Below are 22,692 nucleotides of genomic sequence, written 5' to 3'. Positions count from 1 at the left end.
ATTATTTATTTCCATAACACAAAACTCAGACAATGAAAACTTTACTTACTCTGAGCATTTCATAATGAGCCCCCCTCCCCCCCAAAGTGATAGACCAGAGAAGTATTGGAAACATTTGATGGTCAAACTATCTATCCCAAAACACATTCATTCTACCATAGCTTGTTGCTTTATAGTATGGTGTGTTGTGTGAATATTTGAATGTGCATTGCTCCAGCTGGCATGAACTTGTATGGAATTTTAACTGAGAATTTTTACATAGTTTATATGTACAATCCGCCATGGTTTAGGCAAATAATGAGGAAACCAAATTCACTATTTCAGGTTTTTCATTTTCATTTATTTATTGAAAAATAAAACATGCAGTAACAAGAGTATCTTTGCTCAGAAAATTTTCAATATAGTATTTATAAACTCCATCAACACAACCACAATTTCTTGAAACACAATGGTTTTATATAGACTTGCCAAAGGCACTTATTGGATTCAACTAACGGGCATTTTTACATTACAGATTTCGACCAAGTATCAAAATATGGTAATTACAATAGCAATGATTAAATTTCCTGTTCTATATTATATTCAAACAAATTTTAAAAATATCTGGTTATTTTTCTGAAAGAAAAAAGTCGATAGCATTAATCAACATTACTTTGGTGGAAAATTATACAGACATCTACATCTGTTTCTTCAGTTTCATTTCAAGACAAATTGTAACACAAAATATCCATTTATTATAAGGATTATTAGACCATGAGTTCATTATTCCAGAAAACTTCCCAAATCTGTGAGTTGAGCTGATATGGAAGTTCATTAGATCCTTTGCCAACGCACATTGCACAACTTGGCAAAAACATAATAAAGTATGAAAAAAACATGAAAAACTCTTTAAAATATCTACTAAAGAGATAAAAATAGCTGAACTTGAATATTAAGAATTAGCATTGCAGAGAAATGTAGTACAAAGGTTTTCTCATAATTGTAGTATTGTTGTATTATCACAAATAGAGTTGAATGAAATACATAAATTTTATCAGTGATTTGTAGGACAGCATCTTTGTCAAAGTTCATGAGTAAATCTCAAATAGTATCCGATGACAGATTTAGGAAGGTCAATCTGTGTTTATTTTACCTGTCAATGTTTGTCTACCTGTAAATTAAAATGTCAAAACCATGGAGATTTTTAAAATCAGAGTTTGTTTCAATACTAAATTCTGCCTTGTTTACAAAGATCCAGTTTCTAAGGAATAAAACTCAAGATTGTAAATTCCAAAATGAACCGTTCAAACCACAGAACGTACAGAATGTCTGGATCTATGAAAAAACACTCCATATTCTCCAAGGAAATCAATGTGTTGTACACAAAGGCTTTTAAAGAATGAATAATGTATTGGAAACATGGTTTGCTTTCTTCTGGATAACTAGAAAAAATGTGAATATACTTTGACATACTGATTCCTGCTCAGATTTCCACGCATTTTTAACAACTGGTAAAACAACATGCATACAGTGCTATAATTATCACTAGAAAACTACTTTAGAGATAACAAATTTCCCAAAAGCCTTCAGGATATTTACATCTTTACGGTCAACATCCAGTTTTACATGTCTTCTGGTTACAGCATGTCACTCCATAGAATGAAAGCTATCAGCATGGTTATCAAGGCGAACACAGAGGGCAGTGTTGTGTTTCCACATGCACTCAAATACTCTTTGACTGGAGATAAAAAAAGCAAAAGCTAACATTTTAGTAGTGAAATGCAGTTCTATTCAAGACTTCCAGCATGAAAAGTGAAAATCCTAAAATCCACATGCACAAATCAATCCATTTCGTTTTTCACTTTGGCTTTGTGAGTTCACTCCAGACGATAACCACGACAGCATCCTCAAAAGCTCTCAGGAAAGTAATTTTTTCATTTCTACGAATTTCAAATTTGAAGATGACATTTCAAAACCTTACTCATTTAGAAACAACTCACTTACAGAAATCCTGACCATCTATCTGCCAGTTAGGATGTGGAGATTTAAGGCTTGACAAAAAAGGAGTTTCCACACTCACTTACCATCGTAAGTCTCCTCCTGGGAATACACCTCTCCATATTTGTTAACAGCTTTGATCCTGACCTTGAAGGAACCACTGAGTAGCTGCATCTCACCCTTGTTACGCAATGCAACACTTTTCACAGCACCATGTACAGTACCAAATGTTTGCCATTGGAAATGAGTGGCATTGACCTTGGCCAAAGCTGCAATCTGTACTCTTTTGGCCTGTCAAATTAAACATTTATGAAAAATTACAATTTCTCTTAAACTCAGTATTTCTATCTGTTCTTCACCAATCTTTGATTTGAACATTAATGGCCAGTCAGAAATCATGGATTTATTTCTTACATTTTGTGCCTCAACTGAGAAAGTAATTTCTTCCAAAAACCATAAACTGAAAGGAAAAAAGTTTGACATTTAACAGAAATCCTGTGATTCAATAAAGGAACAGGGAAAAATAAAAAATTTAAACTTGCTAGTCCTTGGCGAATATAAAATTGACATGTAGACATGTGATTGTATTACTGCAATGCATTACATGTTAATAAAGAGAACTTGATGAGAATTTTATCAGAAAAGATGTGGTAGGTGTATGTATGTTTACCTGTATAACATAATAATCTGCTGGATTTCCAGTCACATTGCCTTCATCCCACATCAAATATACCGTGTACGGAGATGAAACCATGGATCGGGAAAGGATGCCAGAAATGTCTAAATTACTCGGTACTGATGGCAATCCTGGAAAATATAATCATGGTTCATGTTACGGAATATAACAATTACTGTTTTTTTAATTTTATCTGTTCAGGCCTGAAGCTGAATCGAGATACATGAACAAAGGAATCAATTATCTTGATTTAATGACTATTGCTGTAAGTTAAAGTTGCTGTCTGGGACAGATATACCTTACTATGGCATAGAGATACAATATTGTGAGAAAATATTAACTTGTGAATAAGAAAAATTAGATATTAATATGCTGAATGAAAATAATATCGATATTCAATATCTGTGCTATCTTGTAGATTCTATATGCTATAAAAAGTGTAAACGATCAAAAACCTGGGCATTGCTCATTTTCAAGACAGGCATACGTCTTTGTTGGAAGTCCTGGACAGTAGCTACCATTGTGTTGTGGGGGTGGCTGGGAACAGTTCCTTGTTGCAAGGTGTACACCCCCTCCACCACAGGCCACACTGCAGTTAGACCATTCTGACCATGATGTCCAGCTACCATTAACTGAATACATGTCAACATACAGGAATTAGTCATTTCATGTGACTTTGTGTTACAAAACGAGAAAGGAAAGTTTACTGAAATCTTGTGATCTCTACATGTAGCGGCAACAAATATGACAGTATCAGAGCTATGAAATGGTATTATTTTCCAGCACTCAATATCACAGTAATCAATGCCTTCACTTGTGAGAAAAAAAATATCAGATCAAGTAAATGATTTCTATCGCATGAAGTATCCTAAATATGTAACAAATACTAAAACAATGAAAAAACCAAAGACCCTACACGGAAAAGGTTTAGTTATTTCAAGTGTGAGTTTGTCCTTCCATTTCCAATTGCTACAGTAGGAGTCTGTTTATGTTAATTTGATATTTGGATGGTCCTCAAAAATGTACAGATGTTGCAACGAAAAAGACAAAACAATGCCATACGGTCTGACGCCTGTGACGCTAAACACCAAGCAGTATAGAAACTCATTAAAGCACAGGTGTATCACATTTTTGGAATTGGATATATGAATTTCTGAAGCCAACTGGAATCAAACATACTGAAAAGGTGTTCGTTTTCTTTCTGATTTTATTCAAGTTCGTAGAGTTCGAATGCAAGAGATGAGTCAGTCAATTCTATGTACAAAGACGTAATGGCACCCTGAATTTATACACGTAAGATGAATACGCAAATGTACAATATTGGGTTGTATGTTATCAAACAACTGAGACAGAGAGATGTGATTGAAAGATTCGAAATAAGCTTAGTGTAAAGTGTTTCCTATAAACTTTGCCGCATAAATATTGCTTCTGTGCTGTACTTGACTCCAATGGACAGATATGAAATAATGGTCTCACTAGGACATGGGTTTGTAGCACACCACTTATTGTCATCTGGTGACCCTTCGCAGTCACTGCCATCATACTTGGGAGCTGGGTTGTTACATACTCTGGTTCTGTTGACAATAGCGCCACCACAGGTCACTGGACACTCACTCCAATCACTCCATTTACTGTATTCACCATGAACTGGTCAAATGTTTGGAAGGAAACAAATTGGTAGGCTTATCAAGGTCAAGAATTGTAAAGATGCTGTTTTAATGAATTATAGATTATGTATTCAAACTGTAAATATTATTTATTATGTGTCATCTTTCCAACCAGTAACAAAAGCAGAACCATCCATATCTCAAATTACAATGGCTGCAATGAAGGAACACAGATTATGTATATATTCCATGCTGATTTTTGTTGTTGAGGCAGAATACAGCTCAGGAATAGCTATTCGGACTCTCAATTTTTTACAATACTTTTTGAAGTTCTTAGAATGCATACAATTTTCAGTCTCAATTTTGTGAAAATCAAAATTTTAATTTTATTCCCATACAGTTACTTTAACACTGGCATGGTGGCCATTCTTTAATTAAAAGTATATTTCTCTCCAGAACCAAAATTTGCAATGGGACCCCTAATTTTTGTTCTTGATTTGGAAAGAGAATGGTTGAAAGTTTTCTTGAGGAAAGTTTACGAAAAAGTTTAAGTCTGTCACTTTTGAGGTGCATACTACCGTTACCTAAGGTAAGGGATTCTCCATGGGTAATTCAGAAACTTTCACAAAAGTCTTGGAATAAGATGTCATGTTTAAAATTACATCCAAAAAAGTAGTGTCACCATGCCATATTTCAAGAGAAAATGGCAAGATTATGCCTTTCTGTACAACAGAACATGATGAATATGCTGACTCAGCAGTTTTTCTCAGTGCTTTTGATATGTATATTATCATGTTCCTCCATTGCATGGTCAGCAACACACACTTTTCTTCATACAATCTAAAATTTACATTTTTTTAGAGCTCTACGTAGCTGGAAATAACGATACTTCGGGCTTAATCAGCTCTCTACATGTTTGAAGGTTTGCGGGCTGAAATTTGTCATTGAGTAGTGTAAACTGCACAAGATCAAATGGTATAGCATATTTATTTACAATGTATCTCAAAAAGTAAGATAGGAACACTACTTTCTCTCATTCTTATATACCCAGCCTATAAAGAAAATGACAATAGTTTTATTTTTGCATTGTCATCCACCTTAAGTCAGTTGACATTTTATTGTTAATCAATTTTCAACCATTTTAATGGTTGACATGCAGATGATTTTTTGACAAAGACATATTCTTGCAGTCCAGTTTGAAAATTTTCCACACAATAGTATGGTGCAATTGACACTGTTTATATTGTCACAATGAAAGAATTGCTAGCAAACTTACTTGGGCAATGAAAGGCATTACATATTCTCTTCTCTAAATCACTACCAACACACTCATCACCTCCGTACTGGGCCGGTGGATTGTCACAAGAACGCACTCTCTCCTTCAGACCAGCATTGCAGGGTTTAGAACACTTACTCCATGGCGTCCATAAAGTCCACAACCCATGTACTGTAATTTGAATACTGGATATTAATGCAATTATGCCATCATAAAAACAAATGAAAATATACCATATCATTTGTCAGGATATCATGTAATATGTCATCAATTATGTATACTACAGTTCATCACATAAAGTATAAAATTATGTCTTCAACATCTAATTTTCGTTTTGTTTTGAAATATCAATCCTCTACAATATGTAATATCAATGGATGCAAACAGCAAATCAGCAAATAACTCATTCAAACAACAATCTGTCCTAAATATTGAAACACTGTAAATAAAGCAAAACAATGTGTCCAAGAACATCATTCACTACAATGATACTTCCAATACTTTGTTCACTGAGAACATAACAATGTTACTACCTCCAATACTTTGTACACTGACAACATTACAATGTTACTACTTCCAATACTTTATATGCTGATAATGTTACAATGTTACTACTTCCAATACTTTGTATGCTGATAATGTTACAATGTTACTACTTCTAATACTTTGTATGCTGATAATGTTACAATGTTACTTCTAATACTTTGTAACTGATGTTACAATGTTACTACTTCTAATACTTTATATGCTGATAATGTTACAATGTTACTACTTCCAATACTTTGTATGCTGACAACATTATAATGTTACTACTTCTAATACTTCATATGCTGATAATGTTACAATGTTACTACTTCTAATACTTTGTATGCTGATAAGTTACAATGTTACTTCTAATACTTCATATGCTGATAATGTTACAATGTTACTACTTCTAATACTTTGTATGCTGATAATGTTACAATGTTACTACTTCTAATACTTTGTATGCTGATAATGTTACAATGTTACTTCTTCCAATACTTTATATGCTGATGTTACAATGTTACTACTTCTAATACTTTGTATGCTGATAATGTTACAATGTTACTACTTCTAATACTTTGTATGCTGATTATGTTACAATTTTACTTCTAATACTTTGTAACTGATGTTTACAATGTTACTACTTCTTATACTTTGTATGCTGATTACGTTACAATATGTTACTTCTAATACTTTGTAAGCTGATGTTACAATGTTACTACTTCTAATACTTTGTATGCTGATAATGTTACAATGTTACTACTTCTAATACTTTGTATGCTGATAATGTTACAATGTTACTACTTCTAATGAAATGGCTTTTAGTATATCACCTGGACACTTATGAGTGTTGCAATACTGTTGTAGTCTTTCTAGTCCTTCACACGGAATACCTCCGTAGATTGGTGATGGATTGTTACAAAGACGTATTCTAATCTGTGTTCCTCCTTCACACTCTGCTGTACATCTTGTCCAATCTGTCCATCTACCCCAGTTACCATTCACTGTGAATATAATCAAACAGCAAGTTAAATATCTACAGGAATACAACAACAATTAATGTGTCACTGACAAGTGAATGAATAGATTGATGAGCTAAAACAATGTTATACTCTGTGGACAATTTCTTTCACTTCAACATCTTCACTATCACACTTGATCCATACATGGTTGGTTAATTGTCGATAGGGTAGGCAGTTGCAAAATTCTTGAGACAAAGTCAGTATTCTTCTAGAAAAAGTATCATCAGTAATGACAACAAACAAGTCAATACTGTATCATGATTTACATCCAATTCAAATCCACTGTACAAATGACCAAAACTAATTTACAAATATTCTACGACATTTGAAAACTTCTGCAGTGTATGAATATTTGAAATGTACCTGGACACTGGATGTTTCCATTACACATCATGGATTCACTTGCAGAACTTTCTGGGCATGGCTGTCCATCGTACATTGGTACAGGATTGGTGCAGTTGCGATAACGGAAAATCTTGTATCCACCACACGTTACAGGACATTCAGGCCATTCACCCCAGGCAGCAAAACCTCCATCAACTGAAATTTCAATGATTTGTAGGAGAAATTTGAAAATCTGATTTAATATTGCAACTCTAAAAAAGATCAGTTGAAATTTAAGGGCTTGTAACAGTAACCTTTGACATTGTATTATCTGTTCCATGTACTACTACATCGTTGTGGACTTCTCTTCTCACAATACTCAGAGTTTTACCCATCAACACAGCCTGCACAATATGTCCCATGCAATATCAGTGTTGACAACTACATTCATGTCTTCTCAATATTTGATAGTTTATATGCATTACTATTTCAGATTTGTAAATCACAATTTCTTGCAATACATTACCAACACATTAGCAACTGTAACTTTTCTACTATAAGTATTAAACTTTCATTGACTTTTTCATTTCATTATGTAAATCTCTAATAGTTGTTGTATAACATTCAGTGACCTTTTCTAGATTTCCGTGTTGAAAAAGTCGAAAGACTTACTGGGGCATCTGTGCTCATTACAGGACTGTTGCTGTGTTTCAACAGCTGCTTCTTCACCATTTTCTATTTCACCGTAGCATGTGTATCCACCATGGGCAGCAGCTGGATCACTACAACTCCTAGTCCTAGTCTGTGTTCCATTCTCACAGGATACAGAGCAATCTGACCAGTTTGACCACACTGTCCAACTTCCATTGACTTGAGTTGGTAGAAATAGAAATATAAACGCACATAATCAGGATCTATACCCCTCACACTCTACAGCACTGTGGCATTGTGGTACTAATAAAGATCTTTATTTAGTTTGACAAAAGTTAACCTGATAAAAAAGGTGTCATTTCCAAAAGTTGTTGAAATGACTGAGCTTCTTATAGAATTGGTTTTCTGGTTTTCTAGAAACAAATAGAACTACAGAAACTAACACTGAGGGCGCACTGGCACTGTACACAAGCAGCAGCATAGAAGATATTATATGTAAATTATCAATGATGATTTTAAAACAGTTCAGACACAGAATAACAAGTGCCAATTTTCTATAGGTCTGTGAAAAGGGTCCTCTGATGGACAATGGCCAAGAAAATTGTAGAATTTGCTATTCTGATGAAAGCTAAAAGTCAATAGCTTTGCCTGTATCCTGACAAGATTAAGGCATGGAGATTGACATTTTGCTTGCAATTGTAAAAGGACCATGCCAGTACATACTTGTGAATACATGGTACCAGTATTCAACTTACTTGGGCATGAATTTCCATTACAAATCATTGTATCATTCAGAGAACCATCACAATCATCACCTCCATACTGTGGTGGAGGGTTGTTACAAACTCTACTACGGAACAATGTGAAACCGCCACAAGTGACTGGACACTCTGCCCAGCCACTCCATTCACTGAATCCACCAGGAACTGTTAGGAAAAGAAAAACATGGGTGAGTATAACCCACTTGGGTAGAACGGTAGGAAGTAACCTACATGGGTAGAAAGTATAGGTATTAAAGGTATACAGTCACCTGTAATCTAAATATGCCCATATATGGTCAAAGGGGCGTTCCTTGGTTTTCAAAATGCCCATGTGAGGGCGCGTTTTTTAAAAAGTGGTCACCTGCTTGAATTCTGTGATTGGTTAGATTTTCTCTTTCCATGGTAACTGTGGCAAAATTGGAACAGGTGACAGTATACCTTTAAACCGACGTTGGTTGATACAAAACAGATCTTTGAATTACAAATAACAACACGTCACAGATGAGACTTTTTAAAAGTTTATGTTGGTGAAGCATTTCAACATTGCTTCCTGAAACTTTCAATATTTGTCATGACATTCTTACAGGACTATCAATCTGTAAAAAATATAACAGAGGGAGAAACAAGTACACCAAAACATACACCCAACATATCCATTTCTTGAATGATACAGGTTTGTAGTTTGCAGTACATTTAAATCTTGCGTCTACTGGACATATCACCTGACAATAACTCTTTAGGACTGACTTACTTGGACAATGATGTGTATTGCAATCCACTCTTTGGAAGAATTCATCTCTTCTTGGGCATTTTCTTCCACCCCAGGCAGGTGCAGGATCTGTACAGGTCCTCTCTCTGGTTGAGTTGCCACCACCACACATCACAGAACACTCACTCCAACTGGACCACTGAGTCCATGCACCATTGACTGCATGTGCACAAAGTCACACATATCATAGACCCTATATCTTATTCGATTACATAAACTGTCAACTTTTGAAATAATAGATTTGTGTAAATCATTCCCAATACAGTGGCATGTTTTGTATTCGTGCTTTTTTGATACAGAACTTGAATATCCTGTATGCCTAGAGCAGTCATCATTTTTTAAAGTTTTTCACAAACATTGAGTATCTCCAGAGCTTCTTTTTATAATGCTAAATGACACTGACATAACACAGCTATAGACTACCTTTAAGTAATATTAAAATTGTCTTCTTGAAGGTCTTAACCACAAAATATAATATACAGTAGGAAAGACACAGACATTGCAGCCTTCCTGGTAAAGAAATCCATGAATAAAAGAGAAATGATCATAGGGCAGTATAAGCCTCCAAATTGAAACACACATTTGCTCAAAACTTTCCTTATGGAAATTTTAAACCACTGATTCCTTTTCTTAAGAAAAAAATCAGGGGTCACTGTGAAAAAATTTGCTACAAGAGAAACAGATTATGAAATTTTTCCTGATATTTGAAAACTTGTTAGCATCACCATGTTAACACCATAGGGTAAAATTTTCCATTTTCACAAAAAATAAGTCAGTGAACACTTTGTTTACTCCATGACCTTCAATATGAACCACCATAAATAGTGGACCAAAATAGAATTGTAAAAGTTTGAGACTCTGAACATCCATCTTCATGTTTCATTCTACCGTAAGTTACAAACTTGTTTTGTTTGCTGTTTTAGGACTTACCAGGACATCCATTTGTACTGCAGTCTTTTTCATCAGTAGGAGATCCATCACAGTCATTACCATTAAACAATGGTGGTGGATTGGTACATGTCCTGAACCTGGTCACAGTGTCACCACCACATGTCACAGGGCATTCTGTCCATGGTGACCACTTGGAATAACCACCATGTACTGTCAAATAGAAATATTGAGACAGCATATACAGAATGGAACTAAGAAACAGTATAATTTTCATACCTCAATGTATGCAAATTACATCGTTACAAAGTAAATACACGATTCGCCAAGGATGTGCTGAAATAGTTCATGATTGCTCATCATAAAATCAGTCAATCTGCTCGGATGATATGATTCCATGTACCTTGCCATCTGTGACCATTTGAAGACTTTCATCCCTATTTCAATGCATATCAATCAATTTTTCCACAGGAAAGACATGGACATACCAAATTATGGCGTAACAATATTCACTCAACATGCAATTGATATGTAAAAAAGTATTCCAGTCATGGCTTACCAGGACATATGTGTATATTACACTGTCTAGTTTCAATGCCTGGTCCTCTACAGTATTCACCATCAGGTGGAGTGGGAGCTGGGTCATCACATGTTCTGTTCCTGTATTGGGTTCCAACTTCACAACTCTTACTACACTCACTCCATTCAGTCCAATCTGACCAACTACCATCATCTGAAAAGTTCATTGATAAATTACATCATTTGTCTGTCAGGTATACCTTAACAAACCAGTGAACTACACTACCGTCCTACCAATGGTCTCCAATAACCATATAGAAAAGTACAAGACTGTGAAATTACTACATTACACTGTACAAAACTATGATTTTTTGATATTTTTTGTACCAAGACAAGTTGAATGGCTGAATACCTTGAATTTTGAATGTGAGTTTGAATATTAAATGGCAGTGATGACAAATGCAATCTGTAAATTTCAGCAGAGTTTAGATTGTCTTGCTACTATATTGCAACTTTTCTTTTATGTTTGCTTTTTTCAATAAAAAGCTTGTAAAAAAATTAAAAGAGTACGAAACTCTGATTATTATTATCATTTCATTTGTGTGCTTGTCGCAAGGAGCACACTTTGCTGGAAATTTTTAAGTTTTTAAACCTTGTGCAATTGTTGAACATATTGTACTCAAGAGATCATTAGCAACACCCCCTTTTGGCATCAAGCCATAACAGTAGTTGAGGCACTATATTACTGAGATGTCAAATTTTGACAAGTATGGTACATGTTGGATGCCTGTTGTGTTTTAGACACACCAAACTAAACTGAACTAGCGGTAATGTTAACTAAAAGTGAACTATTGTAGAAAGTTACATCTATCTAGTAGACACAAAATGCCTCAACTTGTTTGTTTGCATACAATATCTAAAGTACAACTTAATTATAATAACTGTTATTTGGAGAGAATGTAAATATTACTTTTTAAATATCCCTAACACAACGCAACAACAAACACGGAAGGTTGGGGGTCAAAGGTCAACTTTATTTATAGTTGACATTAATAGCCAACTTGCGCCAATGAATACAAAAAGAAAATTTTTGCTTGAACAATGTTGTGCACTACAGTGCAATGCTGAGTATAAGTGAACACGAGGCAGCAACAATAGCCTCGTCCCAGGACTGCCAACAAACCTAGGGCATCCTCTACCAAGGCTATTTAAACTACAGTAAAAAGGGGTTGTTACTGTGCACTTAAATATCCTTAACACAACGCAACAACAAACACGGAAGGTTGGGGGTCAAAGGTCAACTTTATTTATAGTTGACATAAATAGCCAACTTGCGCCAAACCCCCAACCAAAGTAAATCAATATATATATTTTGCTTTTTTTTTTTTTTTTTTTTTTTTTTTTTTCACTCCCGGCTGCTCACTTGCTAGCACAGCCTATTTACAAAGATATCAGTTCACTAACCCGCATCATAATCTATTGCCTAATTGCTAGGGCAATAGCTCTAACCAATTTGCACTTTGTATCAGCACTAATTACAATGTAACGCTCAAAAGCATTTGACTTCCAATCCCCTTGATGTTTAATGAGCAATGGAGGAATACCCAGACTAAATGCAAAAGTAGCACCTCCCCTCCTAAAAGAGTGTCCAGAGTAATCGGAGGGGTCATACCCAGCACCACGGAGCACAAGTTTCAATGTCTTTACAAACTGTGAGTGAGTTAAGGAGGCCAGCACTTTATATGACTTTCCTGTTGTGACATAAGAGAACAGTGGATCTGTGGGAGATTTTGTTGGAGACAACTCAACCATGTGCCTGAGTGCTGCAACTGGGCATAGGGGGAACCGCTAATCTCAGGGATAGGAATTTCCAGTATCCTCTGTCCAAACTGGATGGTTTTTGTTTGCTTAATGGATATCACAGCTCCAGTATCAGTAAAGGCAATATCTTTCCTGCAAAGAGATCTCAACGGATCATGTTTAGCATGAGACACTGGCAAAAGTGTAGACTTCCTAGCAAAGGAAAAGAATGCAATTAAACATGTACACCAAAAGGTTGCATTAAATGGGATTGACAAGTCGAGACTACTGTACATACTTGCAAGTATCGCAGGAGAGATGGGGAGTTTTTGCTTTGGTGGGCTCCCATGTAACCGGTTAATTCCCTGTTTTACTATTGCTAGCAACCAATTGTTTTCTAACGGATTGGGAGCACCAACCTCAGCATGCATCAGTCTTATAATGTTCAAATACCCAGGAATGCTTGCTGGCTTTAATGTTCTTGCAAGAAAACCAGCATAACGAGCTACTGTCAGATGTGAGCATGGTACCGGAAGGATACCGAAGTACATACAAAATCTCAGGATACCGAAGTACATACAAATCTCAGGAAGGCTTTCCTTGGGAGGAATATGTCCTTTTGGTGGTTTCTGCATATGCTGCTGCTTTGTACTTGTCCAGATCCTGATCCAGTTGTCGTACTTGCCAGTAGACAGAGCCTGTAGTAAATAAGAATATGAATCATCAGACATGTGTTCTCTCCAATCTTTCAATGGGTAAGTTTCCGACCGGAGCAGGCTCATGGCTGAAAAATAATGTTTACGATCATGCATCCGTGAAAGAGAGTCTGCATTGTTTGCCTTGGATGGCACATAACGTGCTGTAATGTAGAAGTTGGATGTGGCCGAAAGCCAAAACAGTTCGCGCAGCCACCCCATGCTTTGCTCATCGCGAGATGTGCCTGCATTTATCATATACAGGGAGGCCATATTGTCAGTGTATACGACTATATGTCTATTATGCCATCGTTCATGCCAACGCCTGCATGCCAATAAAACTGTATAGAGTTCTTTGTTGTTGATATGTCCGCCAGCCACGTCAGGGTGGTCTACCTGCCACTGCGTGTAGAACCAGTCTTGCGCAAAATAGCCTGCACCCGCTATAGCACTCGCATCGGTGACAAAGTCCTGCTGGGGCAACGGTTGGTCTTCAATGAAGAAAGCCGTGCCATAAACTTGCTACACAGGTTTGCCCACCATTGTATGTCCGCCTTTGCTTGTTTATTGATTCGCACATGGTGTGTCTGCCGCGACACTGAATTCATTAACGTGATCAAACGACGCAAAAATGTACGTCCGCCGCGAATGACCCTGGCTGCCCAGTTAAGTTTTCCAACAAGTCGCTGCAGATTCCGCTTTGTCGTTCGCTTGTAAGGTGTCCAAGACACCAGCATATTCTGCAATTCCATAAGCTTATTTGCATCCAGTGACAGTGTTCTTTGAGCTGTGTTCATTTGAATCCCTAAGAAGGTAAGGCATTGAGTTGGTTCTACTACCTTATCCCAATTAATGGTAAAACCCAGTTGCCGTAGTAATTGGAGCAATGCCCTGAATGCTTGCTCGCATGCTAGTTTTGTGTCTCCTATGATGAGAAAATCATCCAGGTATACAATAATTGCACGATATCCCCGCCGACGGATCATCCTTGTAACACTCTGTGTAAGGCGATTAAAAATCTCTGGGCTTTTAGCAGCCCCAAAGGGTAGCCTAGTATCAACCATGTAGGTCCAGTCATCATCCCCGGTAAACTTGTATTTAAGACCTGTAGCGCTTTGAGACTCTTTGCTTATAGGAACAGCACGATATGCTGATTTCAGGTCTACTTTGGCAAGGTAGCAGCCTGGCTTACACAGACGTACTGCATTGTCAATGGATTCATAAGTAAATGGTTCTGTGGTAGCATATGAGTTCAAACCATCTCCAACAGGCTGACTGCAGTCATGGATAAGTCTTACTCTGTTTTGTTTTGTTTTGGGATAGCACCCAGACTGCTAATAATCGTTGGCTTTGTACTGTCACTTTATAATTGCCACAGGCTATCTCTTCCAGGATTTGCTTCTCAGCAGCTATCTTATGTGAAGTCAGAGACGAGTAGTTATTTCTCTCAGCAGGCCGAAGATGGCTGTTAGGTTCAATGATATGGAAACCGTTTGAAATTCCGTCTAAAATAAATGAGCGGTCAAAGTCATCTTCTAATTCGCGTTCCCACACGTGCAAACGGTCTGTCAGCGGGCTAGTGATTGGATCCTATCGTGAGGTGCCTTCAGTGGCACTAGTCTCTCGATCTGCTTGTTTATGGCGAAATTGTGGGTGACCCCTTCCACAGCCCTTTTCTATGCAGATATGAGCAAACTTGCATTGGTTGCGACTACAGCCAGTCGGGTTTTGGAAATCGTAGCATATTTCTTTGCCCGCCTTGTCATAGCTGCGCTGCTTCTGTTGAGGTTTCGATGGTTGCGTGGTAGGTGCGGCGCTCAGATGGTATAGAGACAAGTGGAGGTCGACGGTTCCCCACTTGCTGCCTGATACCGCCTGTTTTTTGCGATATTCGTGATCGTAACACATCACCGACGGAACTGTAAACGTCTGAGCATAGTCCCCGATATTTATGGTATGATCGAGATAGTCGACGATATCGGATGTTGACAGCTTTCCCGCCATTATTTGCTTACGCAAAATACGCGCGTTCGCCGATATCCATTGAGAGAGTGAAATCTGTTCTGGTTTTGGCCTGGTTTTTGAAGTACGAACAACTAGTTTAGTGGAACCATCGCTCACTAGTTCAGCTTCGTCCGTATCGTCAATCGTTCCCTTCTTTGCTGTGACAAAATCGGGGATGAGTAGGGGTTTGTTGCTCTGCTCACCTTTGGCGCCATCCGGTTCCTGTGGCTGTTGCATTGCCGCCGTTGTTGGATCCAGAGAGGACTGTTTTCAAGGCATCGTTTCCTAGGACTTCTAACAGCCGATTCAGTTCCGAATCCCCAGCCAGGCTCTTTGTTGTGACTGGTGCCTGAGGGGCCGTACCCTTCCCGTCAGCATCATGGACTGGAGATTTACCGGCTGCTTCACACGTGATTTTCTTCCATGCTTGACGTAGCAAACAGCATTGTCCGAGCGGCAGGTTTAGTGAGTTGATGTCGGTCACGTCCATCGCTTTAAGACTTCCAATGAAGTAATCTGCTCAGTACCCAGTTTATCTAGGGTACTTTCAACGAGACCCTGCTCTTCGCACCAGTTTTTAAAGTCCGTTCCAGTCTCCATTATCGTAATGTAAAGAAATTTTTGCTTGAACAATGTTGTGCACTACAGTGCAATGCTGAGTATAAGTGAACACGAGGCAGCAACAATAGCCTCGTCCCAGGACTGCCAACAAACCTAGGGCATCCTCTACCAAGGCTATTTAAACTACAGTAAAAAGGGGTTGTTACTGTGCACAATATCCACAGACAACCACCTGTTGATTATGACATGAGACAGCCATCACTGACAGAGAGTACTGATTTGGAGATTCACCAATTGCACACTTTTCATCTTCTTGCAGTTGTCAAAAAACAAATAGAAGATTCTGGAGGGTGAGATTCACTGAGCTCCTTAAAGGTATTCGGTCACCTGTTTTTTAATAGCCAATCACAGATTTTACGCGGGTGGCCGCTTTTTAAAAAGGGCGCCTCCACACGACCAGCCATGGCATACTTAGCACCGTCGTCTGCATATTCTTTGACGTATCAAATATGGAGGACCAACAGCTACAGGTGTTACGAGGTAGTACGCTAAACCCCACCCCTTTACCATGTATGGAATATGCAAATTTACGGTGACCGTGTACCTTTAAACCCTGCATCCCTTTGAGAAGTCAATTTTTCCATACAAAAATCAATAGGGTTTATGAAAACATGAAGATTCAAGGGTTACACAAATCTATCCAAATGCTACTCACCATCACATCTTTGGACATAACACTCTGCAGTCATTGTACCATTGCCAACACAATCTCTACCACCATACATTGCTGGGGGTCTTTCACAGGACCTGCTTCTGGTTCGATAACCACCTGACCCACACGTGACACTGCACTCAGACCAGGCACCCCACCAATCCCAACTTGCATGTACTATACACAGAACAGAAAGTAACACATTCAGATATGAGTTTGAAAATTAAGCTTCTCTCAAGACACCATGATGGTATTTATTTATTTATTTATTTATTTATTTATTTATTTATTTATTTATTTATTTATTTATTTATTTATTTGTTTGTTTGTTTGTTTATCTATTTATTAAACATCTCAAATGAGATATATAGCTGACAATCACATCCGTTACAGTCCATGGTTTTTCTGTGACATACTTTAGAGGACGTGTCCATAGGAGTAGAGTTTTATTTTGACAACTGGAAAATACAAGTCAAATTTTCATAAGATTAAATTTGCTGTACACATTCACTCATACATATGTTACTTACTCAACTTATTGCATAATGTGTTCTCAGTTCAATACTCTTGGAAACACTGATCATCATTGATTCAAAATGACTTAAGAATGTTTTTCTGCCTCAATATTTAGTAGAATATTTATTTCAAAAGTGGTGTTGGAATCCTTTTAAAAATAAAAAGTAAACAGTCAAGATTTTATAATAATGGCTACTGGTCTTACTCATCCGATTTCTGAAGAAGTTGTAATCAAAGCAAAAGCCAACGAGTCTTCAAACCAAAACAAAAGTCATGAGTAAAAATTAAACTTAGCACCAACATGAAAATTGGAGTTTATTGTTTGATATGTTTTTATGGAGAAGATCAGCGCAAGGAGATACTGACCTGGACAGTTCTCAAGATTACAGCTCTCTGATGCAGCCGATGCACCAATACAATTGATACCGCCATAGAGAGGTGGAGGGTCATCACAGAACCTCTGTCTATGTCTGATTCCCCAGCCACAACTTTTACTGCAATCTGTCCACTGATTCCATTGACCCCAGTTACCATCCTCTGTCAGAATGTCAAGAAGAAAAACGTACTGGTGACATCTTTTGTGTAACTTTTCAGACTAAGTGTATCAAAAAACGTAAGTTCACAGACTGATCCATAAAAAAACATGTTTCTATAGGGAAATTGGCCTATAGAATTCCCATGGGATTTCCTATAGGACTTTGTTCAAGTAGGATAGTGTATAATAAGTTAATATTAAGTTAATTTCAAAATGTATCTCACTATAATGTAAACATCATTGGTGACTGGATCACTTACGTGGACAGATGATGATGTAACATCTAATACCCTGGCTTGCTTTTCCTGGACATGGCAATCCACCGTACTGGGGTTCTGGATTATCACACAGACGTGTGCGATGCTTGCGTCCAAAATCACAAGTTGTTGAACACACTGACCATGACGTCCACTCAGACCAGCCTCCATTGACTTCAAACAGAAATTGAATTATTTTATATGGTGAAACAAACTAGATAAGTTCCTCGTTCAAATTTGTAGATAAAAATCATGCTATATATGTATCTCAGGGAACATACTCTTATTTTCCCAACTCGTTTTATATGAACAATTATTTGTTTCATTTTCCCAACCAAAATATTTTGATAGCAGGCAAATGACAATTTTTTCTGTTGGTAATAGAATACAAGATGCTAAGAGGAAAATTAGTCAAAAGGGATTATTAAATGGGCATTTTGATACATGTTACACACTATAATTCATAGCTTCATATGATCAAACCTAGGATCAACATTCTCTCAATATAAAACAAATCTTTTGACACAACCCTGGTAACTTACTTGGACAATGTTGGGTATTGCATTCGTCTTGTTGTAGGCTAGATCCATTACATGGTTTTCCATCATAGAATGGTCCAATACAGCTCCTTGCCCTGGTATGATTGCCACCACCACAGCTAACACTACAACCAGACCAGTTACCCCATGTGTCATAATATCCATCCACTGTACAGGTGGAAAATATGTTTTAAATAAGTCATAACAAGACTACAAACTGAGTAAGCTAGTACCCACCTTAATGGTAATCTTTTCTGATCATAAATTTGTACATATATTTGAAATAATTCATATTTGGCAACGCTTTAACCTTTATCCAGCCAGGTTCATATATCATCATCAGGTCCATGTTGGTTCAAATCAGTGAAGCAAAACATGAGGTCCCTGAATACCTAGACACTGTAAATATGATTTTCACTGATCAAATCTGCTATGCCAAAAAGGTAAAAAAGTTACAGTGCGTTTGGTTTACCACATGTTGCTTATTTGACTAATCGGCAAGTGACAGGCCTGGCAGTATCAGAGTTAAGAACCAAGAAAAAAGAATGTATTATTCGTTTTTGCAAAATAACATGAATTAATATCATGCAGGACAAATTAAATCAATATGATGTTGTAGTTGATATTCTGATGTACAACTCCAAGAATGGTACTCATCAAAGCCATCAAAGACAAAGAAGACAATTATCCAATGTTTGTATTTAACATGTTAACGATTCAAAACGCTTTACTTTTATTCCTCCAGACTCATTACCTGGGCATGGATTTGTGTTACAAGTCTCAGTATCATTCCGTGGACCTGAGCACGGCTCTCCTCCAAACTGTGGTTCCTCACATTCCCTGTATCTAGAACGTTCTCCAGATCCACATGACATGCTACACTCACTCCAAGAACCCCATTGGTACCACCTACCATCAACTATAATGAGATGAAAAAATGCCAACTCATGTACATATATGTGAACTGAATATTTTAATTAAATTAAATGAAAGTTATTACATTTTCTAGACATTCATGTATGAACGTCATGAACAAAGAAGAAAATTATGTATGCAAATCTTGTAAGTCTCTGAGATTTCTCAGTGTTTAATATGAAACATTTTCTGTAACATGAAAATTCTTTAACAGCCCTTGTGACCGGGCACCAATAATAAGTATTCAATTGTATGGTGTAACGTAGTGTATAGCATAACATTGCAGAGGATAGAGAAACATAACATCGTATAGTGTAGAATTGCATAGCATAGCATCACATATAACGTTGCATTGCATAGCATACCACAGCACAGAATAGCTTAGCATAGCATGGAATCATCTACCATAGCATAGGATAACATATAGCATTGCCTAGCATAGCAATGCATAGCATAGCATCATGTACCATAGTATAGGTCTGCATAGCATAGCACAAAAAATTGACATGATCTAGGAGCTTACTTGGGCAGAACGCCAAAAGACACTGTCTTCCTTGGAAGTCATCAGCATACATACAATCTTGTCCACCATATTGAGGTGCTGGGTTAGTACAGGATCGAGTTCTGATTTCATTGCCAGCTCCACATGTGACATCACAATCAGACCATTGTGTCCAGGTTGTCCAACCACCATCAACTGATCAAACAGAAAGTGACCACATCTAATGATCTTTACAGGTGTCTACTTTTGTATTTTTTTCACGTCTGTATGCTTGCTGTCACTGTTACCATTAATAAATATCTTCCATTTTGTAAAATTTCATCAAAATGATATAGGAAAGCGGGAGAAAGTCCCTGAAGATCAAAATTTTCCACTCATTTCAGCAAGTTGACTATTTCTGGTTAGTATGCATGTATGTGTGATAAAAAATTCCATTTCTGATCATTATATACTTAATCCTCCACAAAATGCACAGTTTGACTTTTTGTGACTGCAGCTTACTTGGACAAGGATTGTCCGGACATGGCTCCTCTTCAGTTTGTATTTCTCCTGTGTTGACCTCTGACCTTTGCCTGGTCTGTGTTCCATCACCACAAGTAACATCACAAGACCATGATGTCCATTCATTCCATACCTCTGTTAAAATTCCAATATGAAATGTTTTTATTTAAACAAGGAAAATCTAAACAGGCCAACAGTTGGCAAAGTTAGCTGCATAAATATTATTGATACCCTGAATCATTGTTCGTGTCTGGAGGTGGGGATTTCAATCTTCTAGTGTGAATTCTGGCACAATAGACCAATGTTTAGTTCAGGAAAAATATTTTGAAGCAGCTGCATAGGGACAGCAGAACAAAACATTGGAACCATCTCCAAAAAGGCAAGTTTTGTGTATGCTTCAGACTGTTCAAGTGACTGTGATCTACATTGATTCTGATAGTTTGCAGATTAGAATGTTACAAATGATGAATGCAAAGCAGGTTAAACAATCAACTCTCATCTCTTTGTCTACTATGTATGATTGTCTTAATCTTAAGAATCAAACTGAGCAAAATTTTACAGAGAGACTGCCTCTCTAGAAGTTTTGAAAGATGGTGTTACATTGTAAGTATACACTATTGAAACTTAACAAACAAACTTAACTAACACTACAATGCCTACTGTAGTATTATTTCAGCAGAACAGAAACCTAAGTTTTTGTTAAGTTGCTCCAATGTACTGAGAGTCTTTAAGGTCCACAACAACCTTGCCAATGATTACAATAAAATCTGCATCACTTACTCGGACATTCCTCCATAACGCATGCCGATTCGTCTATCTGTGACTCACTGGTGTAGGGATTGCTTCGTGTTCGTGTCTGTGTACCGTTTCCACAGGTGACATCGCAACTCCATGAACTCCATGGAAACCATGCCTGGCCCTGCGCGTTTTCTGCCATCAGAGAATGAATATAAAGACGTATCAAGATCAATGCAAAACCTAGAAAAATTGAGTTTATAGCTATTACCTGTATTACTTCTCACTTGAGGGATGACCATCAGTGACCTAGCTGGACAGAATACTTCAGGTGCGCAGTCTTTCCGTATTCAAGTTGTCAATTTAGTATTTGTACAAACAAGCTGGATCCTTTAAGGCTTTATACTTCCCCTCGCTCGCCAGTAACCGATTAAAAATGTAGTTTTTGACAGAGATATGAGCAAACATTCCAATTTTAGAATAGCTGCAAGAATTTTATAATTAACTTAAGAACATTTCCTAAGAACTTGGTGTTATACTACAATGCACTGAAAAAATGTTGGGTGCGCCCCTGATACTTTACCATGGATGATGGGATACTTACGTGAAAATATTGAACAGAGGACCAGCAACATGAAGAAAATGGGCAAGGCACATGCATGCCTAACATCATGCTGCTTCATGATTATCCCTGTAGAGGACTTTTGCGAACTATCAACGGCAATGGCCACTCCCTGTGACTGTTCGCTTTATAATCGACGTTTATTATACTGCTATTACGAGAAACGTACAGTTCAGGTCAAATGGCAGTGAGCATACTGAGAGGAACAGCGGGGAGCATGTTCAGAATCATAATCAACGTTGTGACGTTGCGCCGGGGTCGGTTGTCAAAGTTTCATGTCCAGTATAGTGCAGAAGACCTCCGACACGGGATTCCAATTTCGACAGTGAGTTGGCGAGTCATCAATCATTAAAGACCGTTTAATCACTCCACCATGGACAACATTGCAGTCGATCCTAGCAGACAACGGCTAGCATGAAACAGCAGACAGCACTGGCAAAACAGTTCTCGCAAAGTCGCGTCCAATACGTGATTTGTGGCTGATGCCAAAGTTTGAAAGTTTGAATCAAGCTACCCGTACCCGAGTAGCTGCCATTCTACTTCAGAGAAATTATTTCATCTCTTCTTGACAGTGAAAAGCGCTAAATCAGATACCTGCGGGACATATCTGTGACCCACTAGCATTGGAGGTAACAGGCGCAGAACTTTTTAATTGACATGCCGCTCATGCCATCATGCTGACACATGCATAGCAGCGCCCTCTGTAGTCAACATTACAAAGTATCACAACCAGTCGAACGCCAGTTCAATGAACCACTCGTAGGTTTAATCACGGTTTACTCTACTCACTTAAATTGCCTTCG

The 22,692-nt window shown here is 37.5% G+C and overlaps 1 protein-coding gene across 1 annotated transcript; it reads right to left on the bottom strand.

The window, feature by feature from the left end:
- Nucleotides 1-318: 318 nt before the first annotated feature.
- LOC139138975 (A disintegrin and metalloproteinase with thrombospondin motifs adt-1-like) lies at nt 319-22,307 on the bottom strand. Its single transcript, XM_070707631.1, has 22 exons — nt 21,872-22,307; nt 21,313-21,462; nt 20,533-20,667; nt 20,053-20,226; nt 19,369-19,533; nt 18,618-18,782; nt 18,079-18,249; nt 17,650-17,820; nt 16,771-16,944; nt 11,036-11,209; nt 10,519-10,689; nt 9,571-9,747; nt 8,814-8,984; nt 8,080-8,277; nt 7,447-7,623; nt 6,895-7,065; nt 5,537-5,707; nt 4,130-4,300; nt 3,109-3,285; nt 2,648-2,784; nt 2,064-2,268; nt 319-1,717 (listed from the first exon to the last, which is right to left on the bottom strand). The coding sequence occupies exons 1-22, from the start codon at nt 21,948-21,950 to the stop codon at nt 1,617-1,619; spliced, it is 3,585 nt and encodes a 1,194-aa protein (XP_070563732.1). The 5' UTR covers nt 21,951-22,307; the 3' UTR covers nt 319-1,616.
- Nucleotides 22,308-22,692: the final 385 nt, after the last annotated feature.

This window comes from Ptychodera flava, chromosome 8 (assembly GCF_041260155.1).
Source record: "Ptychodera flava strain L36383 chromosome 8, AS_Pfla_20210202, whole genome shotgun sequence".
NCBI lineage: Eukaryota > Metazoa > Hemichordata > Enteropneusta > Ptychoderidae > Ptychodera > Ptychodera flava.
This window is presented reverse-complemented; position numbering and strand designations above follow the sequence as displayed.